The sequence below is a fragment of the Schistosoma haematobium genome, chromosome 1, assembly GCF_000699445.3.
Source record: "Schistosoma haematobium chromosome 1, whole genome shotgun sequence".
Classification (NCBI taxonomy): Eukaryota; Metazoa; Platyhelminthes; class Trematoda; order Strigeidida; family Schistosomatidae; genus Schistosoma; species Schistosoma haematobium.
Genome location: NC_067196.1, coordinates 12,703,512 through 12,727,590, shown reverse-complemented (window position 1 = coordinate 12,727,590; position 24,079 = coordinate 12,703,512). Strand labels below are relative to the sequence as shown.

The 24,079-nt window shown below is 35.3% G+C and overlaps 2 protein-coding genes across 2 annotated transcripts; one reads left to right on the top strand and one right to left on the bottom strand.

The window, feature by feature from the left end:
* Window positions 1–386: 386 nt before the first annotated feature.
* On the bottom strand, window positions 387–23,983 carry MS3_00002788 (uncharacterized protein). The gene is made up of 8 exons (XM_035731509.2): window positions 23,957–23,983; window positions 19,372–19,599; window positions 18,591–18,644; window positions 17,055–17,124; window positions 7,493–17,018; window positions 7,329–7,462; window positions 7,016–7,296; window positions 387–6,990 (listed from the first exon to the last, which is right to left on the bottom strand). Exons 1-4 carry the CDS (start codon window positions 23,957–23,959, stop codon window positions 17,071–17,073), a joined length of 339 nt encoding a protein of 112 aa, XP_035586022.2. The 5' UTR covers window positions 23,960–23,983; the 3' UTR covers window positions 387–6,990; window positions 7,016–7,296; window positions 7,329–7,462; window positions 7,493–17,018; window positions 17,055–17,070.
* On the top strand, window positions 528–3,599 carry MS3_00002799 (uncharacterized protein). Its single transcript, XM_051210427.1, has one exon. It carries the CDS (start codon window positions 1,842–1,844, stop codon window positions 2,475–2,477), a length of 636 nt encoding a protein of 211 aa, XP_051073167.1. The 5' UTR covers window positions 528–1,841; the 3' UTR covers window positions 2,478–3,599.
* Window positions 23,984–24,079: the final 96 nt, after the last annotated feature.

Sequence of the window (24,079 nt, the reverse complement as noted above, 5' to 3'; positions counted from 1 at the left end):
ACAAAACTAGGCACAGTCAGGCTGTTACGCCATGGGTTTTCGCGCGCGTGTAACGTATTATCAAGGATTTTGGGATGTCGTCATTTATCAGGTATAACCAGTTTTCTTTCCGTCTCACAATAATTTTCTTAATGTTTTTGCTTGTTACATGACGTTTATTGCAGTTTATTAGTAGTTTGACATGCTTGTTGTTGACAACCTGTGTGAATGTTTAGGCTAGTGAAATTCACCGTTTATGAAGTCAAAAATAGACCATAATCAGAGTTTTATGGAAAAATGAGCATTAAAAACTTTTACATATAATTCAGGTCCTTAAATATGGTGGTGTTGAAAGTGGATATTGGTAGCTGTTTGCAAACTGTAGGTTGAAGCAATTAAGGTGTAGTGACTCACATTTATCACGAGAACACGACTGGTTTAATAAAAACAATTATTATTATTATAACCAACTGTACCAGTGTTTGTTTTAACGTGCTTTTGTTTGACTGTGCTAATGACAGCTATTTTGTGCTTCCATTCTTATACTTACACTTTGATTGTAACTTCGCGCGAATTCGGTTACGTTCTGTAACCAAGCTTGTATCCTGGCACGATCTCGGTATCCTTTCGATGCCACGAGATCGCCAGCAAATAAACATCGACTTGGTCCATTAATTGCCTTCTGGTATTTGGCTTCTCGGAGATTTTATGGGTTTCTTTGGTTACGTTCAACTTTCGCCTTCTGATTTATTTGGCACGTGTTTCTTGGTAGCGGTGTTCATAGTTAATCTCAACTCGACGCCACGCTACAATTGGTGATCCCAAAGTTTGGAACACGCGACAACTGTTGACCCGAATCCTGGAACACGACACAATCTCTGGTCGAATCTTCCAAAGAAGCCAATTCGGTGGGTCTATGATTTATCTATCCACGTCTGTCGTATATTTTCATATTTTTTAATATATAATATACTCGACATGACGGATAACGATAAGAATAGTATTAATATAATAGACTCACATGTATGTGTACCGAATCCTTGTTACTTTTTATTCGCGTGATGATGAATTCCACGCTTTATCCGAAAAATTTTCCCCTATTAACTATTCTCCTCGCTGACCCGGCTGCTTGGTACGAAATGCATCCGCATACGCATTAACGTCTACCTCCCAGCATCAAATGGTTAAGTTGAACGGTTTCATTGCCAACTTAAAAGTGCTCTACGAGCACACGAGAACGACAACTGGTACGAAACCTTATCGCTCGTCCTCTTAGGTATTCGAACGAGCTTGAAGGCAGATATACAATGTTCCGCCGCTGAACTGGTATACGGCACGACATTGCGTCTGCCCGGAGAATTCACACCACGGAGCAGACCTAATTTCGGTAAATCAGACTACGTCGATCGACTGTGCATTTATGCGAACGCTGTCTCCGGTGTCAACTCGAATACAACATCGACAGGTCGCTCTCGAGAGAGAGTTATCTACCTGTTCACATGTTTTTGTACGAGTAGATTCGGTACGCAAACCTTGGCAACAACCTTACGAAGGCCCTTTTCACGTGATCTTTCATCACGAAAAGACCTTCAAGGTTGATTGATATGGACGCGTCGAGATCGTCAGCGTTGATCGTCTCAAACCAGCACACGTCGATGACAGTGCCCTATCTGGTAACCTGAGATTCAATGCTAGACCTATTAAACCTAGCGGGATCCTTAAATCTTCTTCAGGTCCCACGCTAGATACATCTGAGACCTCATTCTCACATCCCGGTCAACAGCACGCGTCATCTGCACCGTCTACGGACGAGACGATAGTCTCACGTCCAGATCAGCAGACCACGCCGCCTCTTACCTCGGATGAGATTACAGGCTCACGCGATACGAACGAGACTGCCGTCTCACGTTCCGGTCGCCGAGTACGGTTACCCGTACGCTTCCGCGACTAGTCGCACAGTCAACAACCGATACGGTGTAGTGTTATTCCTATGCTACATGCATGCTACACTCTTCTCTTTTTTGGTTTTCTTTTTGTTTCCTGAGCCCACGCCTTTGACCACCTCCGTTTGGTTCCGTCGACTTCAGTCAACTTTGGCGAAAGCTGGACTGGCCACCCATGCTCTTGTCAACGCACTCAGTCGATATATTGGTTTCGAATGCTTGGCATACGCTTGGTCTCGAACATGGTCGTTACGGTCGCTTCTGGTCTTTTGGCTCAACGTGGTTTCGTCCTACGTCTGCAGCGTTTCTGGTCCGGACCCCTACGAACGCCCTCTTCAGATTCTGGATACAAACCACTCTGGTGTAGCATGCCAACTCAAGCAATACATACAGCACATCGCTCCTGGTACCGTTCTCCGAAAACGACCTTCGTTGGCAACTCGACGATCAACGATCGCTTTCCTGTTCGCCGATTCTTCCGTCCTACAATCGCTCGTCAGCCGATCAGTCTCACGATTTAAACCGCTATTTATCGAAAGTGTAAACCTTTTCTAGCGGGGGGCTCCTGTAGTGACTCACATTTATCACGAGAACACGACTGGTTTAATAAAAACAATTATTATTATTATAACCAACTGTACCAGTGTTTGTTTTAACGTGCTTTTGTTTGACTGTGCTAATGACAGCTATTTTGTGCTTCCATTCTTATACTTACACTTTGATTGTAACTTCGCGCGAATTCGGTTACGTTCTGTAACCAAGCTTGTATCCTGGCACGATCTCGGTATCCTTTCGATGCCACGAGATCGCCAGCAAATAAACATCGACTTGGTCCATTAATTGCCTTCTGGTATTTGGCTTCTCGGAGATTTTATGGGTTTCTTTGGTTACGTTCAACTTTCGCCTTCTGATTTATTTGGCACGTGTTTCTTGGTAGCGGTGTTCATAGTTAATCTCAACTCGACTCCACGTTACAAAGGTAAGCGATTGGCATCATAAAAATGGTATAAAGCAAACTACTATCATAGTGAGTCGTTCATAGTTATATGATGGGGATTTGAAGCTGTCAGTGTACGATACGACACAACCCTAGAAGAACTAGAATCAAATAACAAGTATTAATGAGTTAATTCTTGAAATCCTACTGCACTGCATTCCTATTGCATTTCATTCACGTCCTTAATTATGGTGGTGTTGAACTTGGATGTTCATAGTTGTTTGTAAAATGTAGGTTGAATCAAGGAACTGTGCATAAAATAACTATAACTGCCACGTTAGTCAGTCACATTTTCGTCATAAGTCGCACGATGCCTGTTTGTTGTTAGCATAGTAACTGAACTTAATTGTAATTAACACTAATTTTTGATGTATCTGTTGTAAGGATAATCAATGAATTTCTATTAACGGAATCCGAAATCACTTATTAAATGTGATACTGATAACTAAGTTTGGTTGTGTTGTTTCACGACTGATTTGTTGTTTTTCTGAATTATATGAAGCTATTAAGGTCCTCAAAGCTTTGTGATAAAGTCTAAGCCGGTGAACAAGTTATGGAATTAGTGACTATGGAAGATCTTTTGGAAAACCAGTTTACAAGTTCGCGATAACTGTGTTTTATATTGCCTACTGACATTTTCATTCATCTAATGAATTAATTAAAAATAAATATTACAACTATACTCAGTGTTTTACATTATAAATCGTGTAAGTATGTATAATTAGTCTAAATAACACTAGAACAAATATTGATGCAGAATAATGTGAATTCATTATAATTCGTGGATTCATGGAATTAAAAAGCAATAAGATGGGTTACGTAATATTTCATTTTATTTTTTCATATTTAGTTACCGATTTCTTAAACCACACTGTCACTTACACCCACTCACTTGATCCTCTTCAATTATGTGAACTCTTCAAATTCTGTTCAACTATTAGGTAACCCAACTCATCAGTTTTTAAATCCACGAATCCTTTATTACCTATAAAATTTTCACAACACTTACCTGTTTCTGAACTCTACTCGATTATTACACCACCCATCCTTAATGTTTCCTTGATTCTAACAACAAATAACCTCTGGCCGGTTATTGCATATATACATATGTATATAGTTATTATTGATAACCTACGTTATTCCAATTCTTTACATTCAGTTATGTCAACTGTTTCATACCTCAATGTTAAATTCTAATACATATTTGGTTGTAAGCAGCTGACGAGAAACCACGAAATATAATGAATGCATACTATTCTGCATCAATATTTTTTCTGGTTTTATTTAAATTCATAAGCAGAACTAATCGCATGAAATTATAGTCTACATAGGTACTGATACTAATTTGATAATAAACGTAATCCAACGACGGTAAATATGTCATGTGGGTGCCTAACCTATAAGACCTTACGTGGAAGTAGCGTCACTTATGTCTTCTTAATCCTTACAGACACTTGTGAATATTATTGGTACTCATCCCCATGAAAGTAGGAATAAGAGGAAAATAAGAATTATGCAAAAGTTTATTGAATCATCATTAATACTGCGGCATAAAAACAAGTTTACAAGTTATTGATAATTCCTAAATAATAATTGTTGACTTTTTTCTCAACTTCCGTCGCGAAACATTCACCATATTTCTCAATGATGTGATGCATATAGATTCTTTGGAGTCGTAGAATCCTTATGTACTCATCACTCCGTCTCGGTGATGCAATTGTTGTGTTATTTTGGAAGTTCTGCGTAATATGTAACTTCCATCTGCTGCAATGCCTAAGAAGTTGATGAGCTATACAGTTTATATTTTATAATTAATAAAGCCTACCTGTAATAGTTCGTCTTTTAACATATGCAAGTAGCATATGGCGGCAAGGATATCGATTTACTTGCTTACGCCTGTTACTCCCAATGGAGCATAGGCCGCTGACCAGCATTCTCCAACCCACTCTGTCCTGGACCTTCTTTTCTAGTTCCACCCAATTCTTGTTCATTTTTCTCATGTCTATTTCCATTTCTCGGCGTATTATGTTCTTTGGTCTTCCTCTTTTCCTTTGGCCTTCAGGATTCCATGTGAGGGCTTGTCTTGTGACGCAGTTGGGTGCTTTCCTCAATGTGTGTCCTATCCACTTCCAGCGCATCTTCCTGATTTCTTCCTCCGCTGGGATCTGGTTTGTTCTCTCCCACAGTACGTTGTGGCTAATAGTGTCCGGCCAACGCATCTGAAGTATTTTGCGTAGACAACTGTTAATAAACGCCTGTATTTTCTGGATGATGGCTTTCGTAGTTCTCCAGGTTTCTGCCCCATACAGTAGAATTGTCTTGACATTTGTATTGAAAATCCTGACCTTGGTGTTGGTTGACAGTTGCTTTGAGTTCCAGATGTTCCTCAGTTGTAAATATGCTGCTCTTGCTTTGCCGATCCGCGCCTTCACATCTGCATCAGATCCACCCTGTTCATCAATGATGCTTCCCAAATACGTAAAGGTTTTTACATCTTCCAAATCTTCTTCGTCAATTGTGATTGGATTGGTGCATTCTGTGTTGTATCGGAGAATCCTGCTTTTCCCTTTGTGTATATTGAGACCTACTGCTGCTTAGGCTGCTGCCACATTGGTCGTCTTCTCCTGCATTTGTTGTTGCGTTTGGGATAGAAGGGCCAGATCATCTGCGAAGTCTAGATCGTCCAACTGCATTCTAGATGTTCATTGTATCCCGTGCTTCCCTTCAGACGTTGACGTCTTCATGATCCAGTCGATAACCAGGAGAAAGAGAAAGGGTGAGAGTAAGCAACCTTGCCTAACACCGGTCTTCACTTCGAACGACTTTGTCAACTGTCCTCCATGCACGATTTTGCAGTTTAATCCATCATATGAACTCCATATGATATTGACTATCTTCTGAGGCACGCCGTAGTGTCGAAGAAGTTTCCATAGTGTTGTTCTGTCCACGCTATCAAATGCCTTTTCGTAAAGGATATTGACACGTAACAAATATTCTACAATTGCATTCACAAGTGCTTACATCCACTTCATAATGCTGTCCGCAGTCAACCGTAAACAACCAGTCACCGTTTTCATATTCCACGTAAGCAAGACGCATTTTCTTCAGTTCGTATAAGACTTTTAAACGTGCGAGGGGCGTCAGCATGTTTAGCGACGGAAGTATGCGCTGTGGAACATCATATTTACAGGTTCTTCCGGCCATTATTGTATCTTCAACACTTCTTCTAGACGATGTCATTGTAATCCATTTGAAAACCTTGTATATACATTTGTGCAAACTGTCCATTTTGCGTACATATCTTTTTATTTGGCAATTAAGCGACTCAACACTTATTCGTGTTGTTGCCCAGAGTTAGAACACTGCTATAAAACACAAGCGCCCACATACTTTTACGCGACATCCAAAAGCGAGATAGATACTGGCCTATTCGTCTGTCTCTCTGGTTAATTATTCTGAAATATTGGTTAAATCTACTGAATAAATACATTTAAAAAAATACCTTCCAAACTTTTCTGCGGTTACCAATCGACTTACGCACGTTCTCAATATTTTGTCGTGTGCCTAAGGGCAATTTTATGTAAACAACCATTGGTGTACCTTTTTGCGGAAAGCGCGACATACGTGAAAAGCGCACAAAATAATGTTTGCATGACCGTGTGTGATACGGACAGTCGCGCTTTCTGCTCGTCCGCAGTCCATAACAAATGTTTCCGTTCGTGTAGTTGCTCCCGTGATTTCTTTGAATTTTTCAAGAATCCACTTTACATCTGCACGCATTTCCTTTCGCGTCCAAGCAAACATTACAGAACGTCCTCGACCAAAATTATCCGTCACAACCAACTGGAATAAGGAATATCTACAAAATGTAATACAACGAAAAGCATAATCACATCTTATTATTGGTATTATAAGTAGAATCAATACATACAAATTCTGGATATTTATTGTGCAAGTGTATTTGGTCATAACTACTGAAACATATTCTCGTTACATATCCATTTTCTAAATGGTCCCTCACTTCACCTTTTTGTCGCAGCAAATCCATTACCTGCTTTCGAGTACAACAACCTGAAATATATTTTTATACACTTACCTGTCGAGAGTTTAGCTTTCATAGTCTTTACATCAGCAGCGGTGACCACATTACCAGTTTTCTCCTTGACACTTTCTATAACTTCATCTGTTGACCGGGACTGCAAAATGACTGGCTTCGAATTCTCTTTCTCTTCCGACGACAATCTTCTTGTCCATGGATCACAAACCATCCATAAACTACTACATGGATGATTGTGGAGCACCTTGTAGGATTTGATGACATATCCTTGCTCCTCCAGTCTTACACGGAACTTTGACTGGCAATCAAGGAATTTAGACCTTCAACGTAAGATATTAGTTAAAGTTCTTACGGTTTTTGATTCACTTTCAAACATTCCCAACTACGCTTATGATCAAATGTACAGTGAAACGTAACAAACAGTTATTTAAACCTGACATCCTTCAGCAACTTGCTTTCCATGTGAATGTAATGAGCATGGGTAGTCTGAGAAGGGATAAAATGATTCATCCATACTTTTTGGAACTCTTTTAGCGCGCTATCAAAGTCATCCCAGCATGCGAAACGCTTGTTCAGTATCATACTTTGAAAAGCATCGCTAATGTCCACTGAAATGTCACTTGAGCATGAAGCACTACAAACAAAAATCATTAATATGAAAAAGTTATTCTTTGAAACAATAATAACCCAAGGAAGTTCTACAAATATTTAAGATTTGCCGGTGACTTGACATTTCGTTGAGGTCTACTACAGCAGTTGAGATCACGGATCAAGTTACGAAGCAACAACAGAGCCAACATGTACACTACAAAACAGAGAACGTTAAATTATTGCTTTTGGCAATTACTTTGTGCTTTTTGATGCAGCAAAAGATGACCTAAATATGAGAAAACTTGTTACACATGCAACCCAACAAACCTACGGCAATTGAAATACGGAATGACCGCGTCTTGTCAGGCCGTTCAAGGTCGTTGAAACGAAAAGGCGAGCAGCTTCGAAAGGCTCTGGCGTTCTTCCCATGCCATAAACTACTATCAAGTTTAGACACAGTTATCAGCTGTTATTTGCACTATCGTATATTGTAATTATTCTGTATATTATTGTTCCAAGAAGCCTTTTTTCATTTCAGACTTACATACATGGCAAACTCCACAGATGCTTCACAAATTGAGGTTTGTAGCTAGTCTATGTATATTACTCAATAAAGAACCACTTTTTTAGACAAATCTCTATTTCGCGCGTATCTCAATTGTGTAATTATATGAATCGATAGATTTAACAATATGTTAATCAGTAATTATAAAAATTATTATCAAATGATTAAATTTATATATTATCAAAATGTATTACATTAAAAGTTTATGATAGCCCTTAAAGGATAAGCAGCTACTTATACTAAGTGGCTGTTTTTAACAACTACATAATCGTTCTAACAGTTTTAAGTAATACTGAAGTTTGTACAAAGTTCAGGATATACATAGTGTGTGTGCATGTATGACTTTAATCAGTTTATGAAATCAAGTGGCCACTTTTCATTGAAGAATTTCGGCACTAATTTACGACATAAGAAGTTATCTATGTTTGTTACTATGGCAAATAAACAAAATAGACAATGAGCTACCAAAATATATCAGTATAGAACTTATGCTAAACAAATTGACATGTATCATTTAATCTTAAGTCTCTATATTTAAATTATATTTATTTTATTATGAACAATGTTATTTGCCTTCAATTATTTTAATTAAGTGTAATCACATTGGATTTTTGTTTGATTATCATAATGCACAAGTATTGTATTGTTACTTCAAATTATGTAAACGAGCATAGTAATGTTCATTTTAAAGTTGAAAAGTTAGTTTTGTTTGTTTTTTCCAGTTGACTAGTTGTTCCATAAATAGGACTCTACGTAACCTATAAGAACAATACATACAATTTGTAAGGATTCAGCTGTTTACATTGTTGTACAAAGATGTGTTTGACTTGGTTGTTTCTAACCTATGAAAATAAAAGACTGAATTAAAAAGATTTGCCAGTAAAGGAAAGCTTCAAGTGCAAACTTTTAAGTTTAATAATAAAAGTAAGAATGTCTCCAGCTAACTACAGATAAATTAGGACTACAATAATAATTTATGGTGTTTGTCTTTATACAGTTCATTGACCAGAATATTATTGCATAATACTCATGAGTTATTTTTAAACATTTGTATTATTCCCTTGGTGTTGTTTTACTTGTATCTCCCCACTGTTATATAGGACTCCAGTTGATCAGTCTCATGTTGGCACATGTTTATCATGTGAGGATTGCCTCGATATAGCCTTAAGTCACAAGCTTTTTAAGCAAAGATGAATGGTGGCCAGAAAAGGAATTCAGGCGTACGTCTCGTTCTACTTGAGACTCATCAGCCGAATGTACCTGCATCCGAGAGTTGGTATTGTTTTACTTATATCTCCCCATTGTTATTTAGGACTGCAATTGATCAGTCTCCTGATGGCATATGTGCATTTGGTATTTGAAGAGGACGTACTGGGTTCGAGTCCCGGAGTGAACAACAACTCCAGGATGCATGTACATCCAGCAGACGAGTCCCGAATAAAACGAAACGCGCTTCCTGGATTCTGCCGCTAGCCACTATCTATCTTTGTATTATTGCGTTGTTAATAATCATAATAAAATTTTGATCCATCCTGATTCGAGTTTTGGGATGAATATAAACAGTAATATAGACAGGAATTCAGATAACTAGTCCCAAACAAGACGAAATACTTTGTAATTTATTATTAGCTATGATTCAAATATCATAAAACTCACAGGTTAGTTCAATTCTGTCGTTTTATGAAAAAAATTAGCTAATTTTTCTAGACTTAATACATATTATTTTGAATAATATGTAGGTTATTGAAAATCTTAGACTTAATTTGTAATCTATTGCACTTACGAATATTTTGAAACTTATTCTCAAATACACTATACAACTTCATTTTGATTAGACAGAACTCTAATGTGAGATTGCACATTGCTAAAGCTATTGCAATTCATGTTCACAAATCAAACCTTTGCATCCGAAAGAAGTTTGTACGACCACTCTTGCAACTTTGGCCATTGGTATAGGGGAGTTTGTAGCAGAACTTTGATAATCTATTTTCGTATTTCTTCCATTTTTTTTGTACTTTTTGTATTTTACTTATTCTCAACATTCGTCTTTTGTTTCTTACATAACTACTATACTACTGACCATTTATCAAAATATTTTGTAGTTCATTCTTCCCATTTTATATATTATGCAACGTGATAACTGCTTGATTTTCGAATAATTACTTTGATCTCTCGAGGCGGGATCGTGGATGCTCACTACTGAGGAGTCCCATAATAGGACGAAATGGCCGTCCAATGCTTCCAGGTTTTGTATGGTGGTCTAGCTTCAATTGACTCATGATCTCAACTATTAAAATATTACTAAAATATCCACAAAACCCCTTCTGATACTTTGATTATAATTAATCCTCTTTCTTTCAATTACTCAATGTTAGTTTATAGTCGATATGTGATTATATAATTGTTACGTAACTTATCCACTCGATGAGTATTATTTCATTATTAGTGTAGAGCCATGATGAAAAACTAATTGAAAAGAAACTTCTTCGCTCCAGTCGTTTCTTCTTTCTTTACCAGATAATCTTTTGCTTGCTCATTCACTGTTAACTTTAGTAATGAAATCTCGAATAGTTGATCATTTTTGTTTCATTGCCGAACAAATAACTCTATTACTGTGGATCGAACTCAGAACTTTCGGTTTAGCCCTGAAATGCTTAACTTCAAAATCATTGAACTCGTATTCAATGGTGTACATGTATAATTCCAATCAGCTTATGAAATCAGGCGGCCACCTTTCAAATCCTGGGGTGGACATTTATTCCACACATGATATGCTTGAACTCTACCGGTCATAGCTTCTGTACAGAATTTCAGGAGTCACGTCTTGAAACTAGACACCAATCAACTAAAGATTTAAAATATGAAAATTCTATAGTTTCAATTAACCCCACTCTACCAATAAACTTTTATTTACGGATTTATTTTTCCTATTAATTAGTAATGAAATGGTCGTAATAAAGTCACTTATTTAGTTCTAACTGAAAAGCAATTATAATCTATATTTCAATTCATGAACTATTTGAATAGAGAGGGTTTTTTGAATGAAACGGATAATTTCTTTTGTGATTTAGTAGAGTGCATATCTAGCCGTTGATCATGCCAACAATGAAGAAGTTACAATCGGTATGTGTACTGTTTTTTTCATCCTCTTGTAAAATATATTATGTTCAAATGTTTTTTAAATAAACTGCATTAGAATAATTTTGAAGTTGACAGCAGTTTCAAGTGTATATAGAATATGTTTTTAATATAATTGTTATTAGTGAGAAGAGTTTTCGATATACTTCTAAACAGATCTCTTAGGATTAACCTATTTACCTTTCGAAAGGGGAATTCAAAACAATAAACAATTTAATTTTGGAATATGTTTGAAATTCTAATCAAACTGCCTCTTTTAAAGTATCTTTCAAAATCATCTATATGGTCAAATAATCAAGCTCAAAAGGAATCACAGATCAAGAAAGGCTTCAGAGATTCAGAAGTACAAAGTTAACCTTTATGTACAAAGGTAGTTTGTTTAATCTGTTATTTAATTATGACAATAACATTTGAAGTTTCCATGCACTTTATGATATGATCTTTTCTTTATTTTTCAATAGACTATTATAGGGTTTTATAACTTCACCTAGTGATACGAATTTTTTCTGAATGCTGTTTTCATTTCTTCCTTTAATAACACAATGAGCTTGTTTCGTTGTAATTACATTCACTTTTGTAGTAAAACTCCGTTAAGTTTTATGAAATAACATTTGAGTTACACAATGATATTTAAACTGAGACTAATCCTCAACTATCAAAGATGATCTAAACCACTTTCACAGTGAGCAAGTAAACTTAAAACCTCACTAACATCTATGGCATAAAATCTATAAAAAGCTTAGATTCGGAAGTAATGAAATAAGTTTGGGATATATGAATTCTATTCATTTTATAATTGAAATATATAATATGTTGTTGTTTTACCCTTATTAAATTATCTTTGAAAGGGGTTTTATTTTTTCTAAGCTCATGTATACAATCTAAATGTACAAGGAGAAATATGTAACACGCATCGTACACTTCAATTTGTTTACGTTTAATTTTGTTAAGTCTTTCAATAGACTTATCTAACAGACAGTATTGTTCGTGCAATAACAATTTGTATATTTTGGTATTATTACCATGTCCGTATGAACATGTACGCTTGATCACATGTGACATCCTACGCACATATCCCATGTAATTTGTTTAAATGTTAGTTGCTTTAATCGCTCGATGAATCGTTCGCTTTTTCATTTATGTGTATTTATATCTTATTCATTTATTGGTCTTTTCATTCTATTCTTTATCCGATTCTTAGTTCATATATGTATTCACTCGCTCGCATTAACATTTCTGCTCGAATTCTCTTGGTGTGCTTGTGACCTAGTGATCTGTGTTATTCAACAATAATCTGTAGTCGGTGCTTCGTGTTGCCTCCTGCAATTTATACACTGTTGAGATTTATTCAATAACAGTTATCAGGGCGAGTGATATAAGTAGTCCAAGGAATCGTCTCAAAGATAATCCACTACAAATAAAATGGGGGAAAATTTATAATTTATAAAGAAGAATTGGATGAAGTTGAGTTCTTTGTGCTAAATAGTTTAATTTCTAGAAACCATTTTCAGTACAAACTTCAGAAAGAAGTATCCAAAAAAAACTTCTTCATGAGTAGCTAACATTTTGTTCTATCGATTGTTTATTGTCAACGATTTTCCTATCATTGTCCACAAATTCATTTTTATCTTCCTTAGTTCATCCGTCAGTATAACAGATATAACAAATACATTTATTTTTACTGAGTATGTCAGTAATGTGATTCGATTGTACAACCATCTAAAGCCAGATGGTTAAGTATATTTACATCAGTAAATTGTAATAAATAGAATTAGTTCCAATTCTTAGTGATTCGATTTGACTTACCAAGTTCAATGGTAATATTTGACAATGAACAACTATGAACGTTTAACTATAATTGTTATTGTATAACTATATGAAAGTGAAGATAGTTTTTGAATTCATGAATACACAATGTATTTGAAACATAATGTTCATTTAACGAGTAAATAAAATGTAATTAGGGGAAAAAAATTGAATGAAACATTAGCTTAAAAACATGGAGGAACTCAAACTCTTACCATCAAAACGATCGAATATATGAAATTCGAAACTCATGGATGAAAATACTATTCACTACAAATACCATCGATATATTCATTGTCATCTTTATTCAAATTAAAGAGTTAAATTCTAGACAGATTATATACTCAGAAACTTAAGTGAATATATTTACACACAATGAACACAGTGAATAATGCATAAATCTTCTGATTGTTTATTCTAGTAGAACATTTTCGAAGCAAACATCTTTAAAGCATTTAATCTCTTTCATAAATTTCGATAATGTAATAAGAAGACGAAGATTGTCAGAACTATGTGATGGTATATTAGCGGAATACATGTCGAACAATCTGACCACACGTTATTTTTATTATTATTATTATTACCCTTGTCACTTCTTACCCCCATTTCCAGTCTAGTTATCCTTTAATTTTTATAATATAAATGTTCTTAACAAGTACAGATCAGATCAGATTGTTCGAAATGTATTGCTCTAATATACCATCACATAGTTCTGATTATTTTTGTCTTCTTATTACATTATCGAAAAGCATCTTTAAATAAACTAAATACTTTACTAAATTATTTTGTACTATGCTCTACAGATTAAAGAATCATAATTGTCTGATGTTTTTTTGATTCCTATCCGTTACACAACATTTAATACTGAATTTATCACATACTGTTTGAATGTTATTTATGATCTTTCAATGGAACAAACATTTTAAGTTATATTTTCAACAAGGATATCTATTAAATAACTGCAAATAACAATATAATATTCAGAAGGGGTTTTGTGGAGATTGTAGTAATTTCAGCAGTTGAGATCATGAGTCAATTGAAGCTAGACCACCATGGAAAACCTGGAACCGCTGGACTGCCGTTTCTTCCTATTGTGGAACCCTTCAGCAGTGCGCATCCACGACCCCGCCTCGCGGGGTTCGAACTCAGGACCTATCAGTCCCAACTGTTGAAATTACTACAATCTCCACAAAACCCCTTCTGATGCTAATTAACATATGCTCACTGGTGACTGGCTTCAAAAGGTATTTCCTGGGGTTTTAGTGAGAAGCAGTGACCTGAGGAGTTCATGCAGGTCTATTGTGAGATATCAGCTCACTGAAGACAATGGTATACGGTGGCTCAACTTCGTGGATTCGTTGAAGTTAGACATTAACACCGCTGGATGCCGACTCAGTGGTCTAGTTGGTTAGGTGCCTGGCGCGAGACTGATGGGTCATGGGTTCGGATCTCGCGGGGTGCGGGGTCGTGGATGCGCACTGATGAGGAGTGCCATACTGGAACGAAACGGCCGTTCAGTCCTTCGAGGTTTTCCATGGTGGTCTAGCTTCAATTGACTCATGATCTCAACTGTTGAAATATAATATTCAATACATTTTGTATTGTTCATTTGAATCTTTTTAGGACTGCAATTAATCAGTCTCATATTGATATATGTATACCCTGTACAGATTACCCTGATATTGACTTAAGTCACAAGCATTACAAACGAAGATGGATGGTAGTTAGCAGTGGAATTCAGGAGGCGCGTTTCATCCTATTTGGGACTGGTCAGCTGGATATACCTACACCTCGTATGCAGGTATATCCAGTGCGTTCTGGATTTCACTTCTAGCTACTATCCATCTATGCTTAGAATATAACATTTGTTTACTGGAAATTTATCGCCTCCTAAATTTAGTTAAATATTAAAGGGTTGCATGTAGGATATAAAAAATTGAAAAACTGTTTACAAAAAAATATTATTAACTAAATGTTCTTCCCAAAATTACTCTTAATTGGATGGGATATTAGTTAATCAACTGTTCTATATGTAGGATATTTACATGGTAAGTATAGTATCTATATTATATAGTCATTTTTCTTACTTTTATACAAGCAAGGTTTACTCAGCAATGTCGGATATAAATATAAATATGTGCAAATGAAAAAACAGATAGACTATTCAGTGAGGAGTATGTACAGAATGTGTACTTTGTATATTTATGAGAACCATATAGAAGCCTAATAATGTTAATGGCTCTGATAATTTTGTTTCCAAAACAAACATCTACATCAATATGCGATTCAAAATTGCATCGTACGACTTTATGTTAAAAGTAAAGATCAGATCAAGTCTATAAGACTAGCTCCTTAGCAAACATCATCATATGTGAACAGATAAGAATCTTGGTTCTACACAGACCCAAAAAGCAGATAAACATTTACGTAACATTTTAAATGGAAAGAACGTTTAAGTAAATAAGCTAAAAGTTGTTGTATCCTACGCCCCATCAAATATCACATGAAAAAGTCACCAATCAGAATACTGACTCATATGACCACCAGTCTTGAAACAACTCTGTATCCTTATTGGTCCTTGATGTAGTAGTTTCTCGCCTAGTCCAGCCCATTCAGTTTAGATCACTATCTCAGCTTTCTCTGCATGAATCACATTTCAAACATACGTGGTTCATATACGAGAAAACCAGACCTCATGAAACCAGAAGTAACTGTGAGTGTAGGATACTGTAACTGATAAACTGGGAATAAGTTAAAAATAGTAAATCGTATAATAATAGCCAATAGGCCAAATGGAAGCTTATGATAAAAGGTATATATATTCTACTCACTTAATAATTATCCAATAGGAATATATTTAATAATAGTCCATAATTAATTTCTACCAGTTCATTTATTTTTCGTTCCGGTAAAACAAAAGTATTACTAATTTTTCAGTATTAGTCTTTCTTACTCTTCTGTTAGTTGATCATCCGTTTCAGATAATGATATGCATTATTCCCATACACAGGTCCAACCTATTACTCAAGTGTGTAAACACTAAGTGAAGAGGTGGCTTTACTAATAAACTGAACTAAAGTGCTACCAAACTCATGTAAGAAATGAAGTGGATCGTAATGTAAGGAATTTACAAGCTTATTCTGAAATCTTACATCCTATGAACTAAGTTTCTCTGTTTTTCCACTTATCCATCATGAATATTTACGTAATTGATTATGTAATAGATCACCATCTCTTTAAATGATTTAACAATTGAAGTGAATAGAAAAATGACCCCACCAATATTGATCACACCTTATAAAAAATATTTTTTAAAATGGTAAACTCTAACTTAAATTACAAAGGTTTTCGTCTCATACAACTATGGTTGATATTTGTCTTAGAAACTACTGATTCTAATATACCTAGGCTCTAAGGATTATTTATTTGTATGGAGTTGGGGGAATTTATGAAAATAATAGATTTTTCATAGTTTAAATGACGAACTGATCTTATTGGGATCAAGAAGCATTGTGTTGTGATTACTCACTACTAAGAAGTTCTATACTAGGAAGAAACAATTGTCTAGTACCCTCAAGTTTTTAAAGATAATGTAGCTAAAACCAGTTCGTGATTTAAATTACAAAAATGATTTATTTCATCAATAGATTATATTATTATCGTGGATGGTCACTGCTGAGGAGTCCCCTATTAGGCTGAAACGACCGTCCATTGCTTCCAGATTTTCCATGGTGGTCTAGCTTCAAATGACTCATGATTTCAACTAGTGAGATTATGTTATTGTTGTTTTGATTCATTTAAGTTTACCCAATGCCCAATAAATAATACAACTTAAAGGCAAAAATAATAATGAATTCTTAGGGAGTTTATTAATTCATTTGTTTATGAAATGTTTAAAATATTAAATATGATAAATCATGATGATAACCGTTGTAAAGATACCTAATGCATTGAAATGAATTGAACAAATTAAATTACTTGGATAAATTGAATATTAAACGGATAATATGTATGTATCATCTTTTGTTTCTTGACGAGCCAATACTTCCTATAATGAAATATATAAATATATATGGAGATATAATTTTGTATTTTGTAGGAATATTAAAGGTATATATACTTCAAACAAGGGATCCTTTGTGTAACGAATTTATTGTCAAGCTTTTCATCTAATCAACTCATATTGATGTTATGTATGTTGGTAATCTTAGCATTTACACTATATAACATGTGGTTGAGTTTCGTTCACTGAGCTGGAGTGTTTAATCGTGGAGCTTTGATTGTTCTCCCAAACATCATCAGCGCAAACTTCCAGTAGAAGTGAGGTCCCGACCGTAGCCGCTACCTTGACGTGGTGGTCGGGCTTGCCTATCGTGATGACCCAGCAGAGCTATATTGACTGGAACATATGTTCCTGTAGGTTCTACCATGCCAGGCAGGTCGATTGGAGAACGGTAAGACTAAAAGCAGTAACTCAAGGTCTGAGGGCGAAGTCGTACTGCTGACTGTAGAGGGGTGTAACAGCAGTAAGGTGTTTCCCTCGGACAACCAGCATGACAGCGATGCTGCCTTCCCACAAGGAGGGGTGGGGTTAGAAAAGGTCGACCCTAAAAATGTCACACCTCACCTTATCTCACGGATTTCCGTCTCCGGCGGTAAGGCACTTTGAAGAACGGAGCTAACATGTCAAAAACCTCCCACAAAAAGGCCGTGCGCGACCGGCCTCAAGCAGTTGTCCCATGGGCTCTTCGGTCACGCTCCCAGGTCGTTAAGGCCGACATTAATCCAAATTCCTTTTCAGGTTCCTCAAGAAATACCCTTCCACGGTGTGGACAGCCGGGAAGTGACACCAGCCCTCATATCCGTAACAGCACGAGAAGTGAGGTACTTGATGGCTAGTCCTGTTGACCTTGATTTTGAATAGTTACTGATGACCTTTAACCTGTCGTTGTTTACATAGTTATTTTGATTGTTACTCTCTTTGATCTGATTCTCGACCCCATATTTGTCCCCGATATATTTAATTTATTAACAAGTTGAAGCGATTTTTATGTATTTACTGATTTCTGATTGGTCTGAGTGTCAAGATTCTGAAAATTCTGTGGTCTTGTTAGTATTCCCTCTATCCAAAATCTGAAGACTTTCCTAATCGGGCGTATATCCACAATCATCCACATCCACTGATGAGAACGGAGATACATCGTGGAATTAAACAGCTAGTAGATGTTCATCCAGACGTAAATGAATAGGGTGGCCACTTTATCAGTTACAATGTTTATTTCATTGGGAACAGTTTATTTTGTAGATGATTTTCTTGTCATTTCATCCTTTGATTTGATTGAAGTAATTCTGCTGAGTATTAAAGTCCTTCCATTACACCACCAGATCCATAATTTGCACACAATTTTGCAGGTAATTCGACCTTAGAACTCCATATATGTAAAGATACTAAAAACAGTGATCGAATGTATGACAAAGCACACAAATTTAACTTTCGATCATCAATAAACTTACTTTATCTGTTGATTCACGTTTACTCTCTTCTTCTATTAACATTTCGGACGTTTTCTAACGAAAGAAAAAGCACATTGGAAACATATGTATTCCTTGAAGCTCTTTTTATTCAAATAAGTTGACTTAAATTCATTAATGTTATGGAGTCCTAAGAGTTCATCAAATCATTCGATTCATTCATTGAGTAATTCTAATGTCAACTATTAGAATGAGATTTTTTTAAACAATGTACTGGTAGTAATGACACTAAATTAAATCCCTATTGGACACTACGAAGCTATGGACAACAGTTTCCTTTAGGTGTCAGATCACTCAAGATCACATATTTTACAACCCCACCGATAGAGATCAAACTCAACAGCCATATTATAATCAAATTTTATTTTATTAACTCTCAGTTTGGTCGTTTTTCAGTTCACATAATTTCACTGTCTATTTAGAAACTACTTCATGATTATATACATATATATAATTTAAGAGTTGAATTCATAAATCGATCGAACCTAGACCACCATTAGAAACCTGGAAGCACTGAACGGACGTTTCGTCCAACTGTGGGACGCCTCAGCAGAGCGTGCACCAATGGTTCTGTGAATGGGACTCAAATCCAGAACTCTCGGTTTCGCGCGTGCACCACTAACGACCAAACCATTCAGCCGGTCTCCAACGGTCTCAATGTCTCACCTCAGTCGATCCATGATCCATCTATCATCGAAGGTTACTGAATAGAAACAAATCAGGTCAATGTACAGTGTATGATTCAACAAACATAGTCACTCACATTCAATTGACTTATTACAACAAGAAATATGATTATCAGGAAACCAAACAGAGTTATTCCAGTTTGTAATATCATAGAACTTGGGGAATCTTTCCACTTTGGATGAAATTGTCTCACAATAACTGTGATGTTGACTAGTGTAAATGAAAATATTCCAAATATTGCTATCATGAACTGAATACTTCTTGAAGATATTGAAACTTTTTGATCATTTCTGTTTTTTTCAGACTAGAGAAAAACAATACCATTGAAATATTTAATCACCATATAGTGAGCATTTCGAAAACTACATTTAAAAGTAACAAATATCATCAGAAGGATCGGAAGACAGTTAATTTATTTCTGAAGGCCTTAAACGTCCCAGTTTTGGTTTTAAGTACTGAAACTGACCGGTCTCTTTTCGGCACATGTGCATCCTATGCAAATTACTGAGTAATTACCATCAGTCAATTTTTCCCTTATATCTGGCAGTCAACAAAAACGAGGCAGGGATTATTATTTACACTAACGTAATCCATGATGGAGGGAGCGTTTCGTCATCTGTCGTTTTTTCTGAATTACGTAAAAAATGTAAAGTTTTCTTCAGCGAAAATATCACTCTGTCATGCTACGGACGTGTCAAGTGTAGCGCACTCAGTCATGATAGAGGAAAAATGACAACATAGCAAAAGTCATATCGCCAAATAATCCCATAATATAAAGTAGTCCAATATATCTACAGTTGAGTGACTAAATAAACCAAAACTTAACCGTTATCACTGATTATACTACATTCAGATGAATTGGCAACGTAGTGTTCATCCCCAGAACATTAAACCGACTCTGCTTTAAATTTTCTTTCATTGCCATCCCATGAATTAAAGTAGATTTTTTCACACCTTTCCCCTTGCTCTTCGCAAACCTGTCGTCGAATAATATCGATAGTTCTAAAGAGGATTTTACAGGTTATTGTTGTTTCAATGTTGATATAAAAGCCAATAATTTGTGTGATGACGAACATTTAGATAACAATAAGTCCGACTAGTCACGCTATTACTGCTTCAGATTCATGCTGTTTCCAGTAACGTTTCCGTCGCTGAAATCGTTCAGTCATACAGTAAGAAACGTTAAGATGGTAACATTTTGTCATTGATGTCAGAATGGGAAACCACACATAAAGATTATGTGCTGTAGAATTGGTCGTAAAGCTGCCAGAAGAAATCCTAGTCGTTCCCAAGGAACGAGGTAAGTGTGACAATTTTATAAGGTTGTTTCTCATAATGCTTCATCAGAATGCGGTTGTCCAGGATTCGTATTTTCAAAGTAGACAGTCGGATGTCGTACTTTACTTTGTGGAAACGTGAACCACAACCATAAATGAAATTCATTACTTTATCACAATAGATCATGGATTCCATGGATGATCATAATGAATTAGTGATTGTGAAATTAAATCATCCAAAAACTATGTAATTGAATTCAGAGAAAATCCTGTTTGATTAACTCGAATTTTAGAGACTAATCACTATTGATAATCTTAAAAATCATCTCTCATGGTAAATTTCAAACACATTTTATTATAACAAACTACAATACTATTTAACCAAGTCATTTTCTTGTACACTTGTCTTTGTACGATATATTAATAATGTAACCGCTTCTATGCTATTATAAACCGATGTGACTGATCTAAACAATTGGACGGACTTTAATAACTCAGATAGTGTATTACTACTGTGTCAATTCTACCATCCTTGTAATTTTATCCTATCCATAGAATATTGTGAGCTTCAGTATATATACCTCTTATATTCGTGTTCTTGTAATCTTACGCTAACACATCTCATATATGCTTCCGTGTGTTTTTGCTTATACACTTATTGTTTTTATCCAATGCCTGTCTCTTTGTTGCCCCATGTATTATTTATTTCGGATTAGATTATAACTTGTTATGAATAATATTTTTAGTAGGTATAGCTGACTTCTCCAATCCTTATCGAGGAGAATGTATGAAATATGGACAACCGAAACACTCCTATTCGACTTTGTTTTTGTCTATACTGTTATTAAAGAGATTTGTCGACGGAGTATATACGATTTATGTGGAATCTTTATTTGATCTACATCATAAAGATCGTTCACTGAAGTTCTTTGAAATCGTATTGAAGTACAGTTCCCTTCATAATGTAGGCAAAGTAAGACTGTGATCAAATTTATATTTTATATTTTAATACATAATCAATTCCGGATAGTTAGTTTATAATTGACTTTGTAATATAGTCAGCCAAATCTATTCAATCATTCTTATGAAAGTCTACTAATTATATCCTTAATAAACACTATGAAAAATCTTCAACCAGAATAATGTATTCATAAATTGTGCGTTACCAGTATGCTTTGGACAAGGTTTATAAACTGATTTTATTTCTTCTTTATATGATAAATACATTATGACGAACAATCTTTAATAATTAGTTATCATTTGAATTAGATGGTTCATTATTCTCTATTTAAATTAAATGGAGTCACATATCTTTTACTCATTATAATGAATGAATGTTTCTCATGTTTTATAATCTTTTCAATGGTTGAGATCATAAATCAATTGAAGCTAGATCAACATGAAAAACCTGGAAGCACTGAACGGCAGTTTCGTGCTTCCAGGTTTTTCATGTTGATCTAGCTTCAATTGATTTATGATCTCAACCATTGAAATTACTATAATATTCACAAAAACCCTTATGATATAATCTTTTCGTTTGTTATTTATTTACATGGTGAAATTATGTAATCAGTTGTTTATTTGTAACTATACGTATCTGGTATTTTGACAAGCATATAAGAAATATCAAGTGTGAGACAGTTATTTACAGTAGGTAATGAATGAAGCTTGAGAAATATTGCAAATTGATTGGAGTTAGGCATGTACACCGTTGGATGCCCGCTTAATGGTTTAAAGGTTAATCATACGTGTGTGAAATTGAAAGTTGTGGGTTCGACTCCTTATGGTGAAGTTGTGGATATGCACTGCTGAGTAACCTTATACTCAAATGAAACAGAAGTGCAGTTCTTCCAGGTTTCTAAGAGTGGTCTAGCTAAAACTAGCTAGTTACTTAGACTATCAGAATTCTATCATCTCTACCGATCCCTTTATACTAATATCAAAGACGTTCTTGATTACAGATAAATTTATGAATGAACTTGTTAAGAGAAGAACTCTTTCATTAAACTATATTAAAGGTTAATTATCAAGCAAACATTGATAAGTTGTTTTATAATATTTCAAAATTTTGATATTAGATTATAACACTTTTCAAGATGCTAAAGGAAGTTTAATTAATTATTTCTGAATATGAAATGTATAGTTTAAAAAAGCAACTAGTCATTTATTGGGTTATGTATGGTAGATTTATACAGAATAATGAAGTTCAGTGGATAATATGAGTTAGATACTTTGTATCATGTGACTCATTCTCTGTTAGTTGATTATACATATGTATGAGGGTTGTGGAGATTGTTGACTGTTATCAAGATTGCAAACCGACCTAAGTTAGAAAACTAGTGAAAACCTGGAAGCCTTAGACAGTTGTTTCGCCCTAGTTTGAGACTCTTCATATGTATATCCACGACCTCACCATCGAGGGTTGACTCTAAAACTTTCGGCCTGAGAAGAGTGTCCACTACATTCAATGAATCATGGTTTGCTAGTATCGTAGAATGACTAAAGTTGGATATATATACCATTAGAGCCGAACTCAATGGTCTAGAGTTTAAGTGTTTCTGAAGTGGCGGGTTTGTGAATACATACTGTTCAGGATTCCCATACTATGAAAAAAAAGTTGTCCACTACTTTCAGATTTACAATGATTGTTTAACTAAGATTCCTACAATTGAAGAACATATGGAATTCGAAACAACTTTCAACCAATATCAAAGTCAGAATCTTTAATACCAACGTCAAGGCAGTTCTACTGTACGGAGATGAAACTTGGACAACTACTACAACCATCATCAAGAAGGTACAAGTATTTATAAATAATTGTCTACACAAGATACTCAATACCGATTTGTCGGATACCATCAGTAACAGCCTGCTGTGGGAAAGAACAAACCAGCTTCCAGCTGGAGAGGAAATTAGGAAAAGACGATGGAAATGGATAGGACATACATTACGCAAATCATCAAAGTGCACCACAAGGCAAGCCCTAACTTGGAATCCTTAGGAGGAAGCGGAAAAGAGGAAAGCCAAATAACACATTACGTCGGGAAATAGAATCAGATATGAAAAAGCTAAATAACAACTGGAAAGAACTAGACAGGATTGCCCAGGACAGGGTTGGATGGAGAATGCTGGTGAGCTAGTAGCTTATGCTCCTTCACGAGGAGTAACAGACGTAAGTAAGTTTAACTTAAATCTGTTCATGATTTTGATTAACTTTATCTTAATTCTGATTGTTCATAATAAATAAGCTTCCAAATAGATAGAACATTTTAACTGAAATGATCAACTATAAATGAGTGAATAAATCAACTATGAATCATATGTGAATCAACAATTAAAATGTACAAATAATTCATAACATTCAAATCCTCTCAATTAACGTACCATTTTGTAAAAGTCCACAGTAGTTGTTAACTGTTCATTGTATACAACTTTGAAGTTTGATATAGTAATAATTATGATGACCTTTGAGTCGACTATAAAAAAAATAGATGAAAAACATAAAAA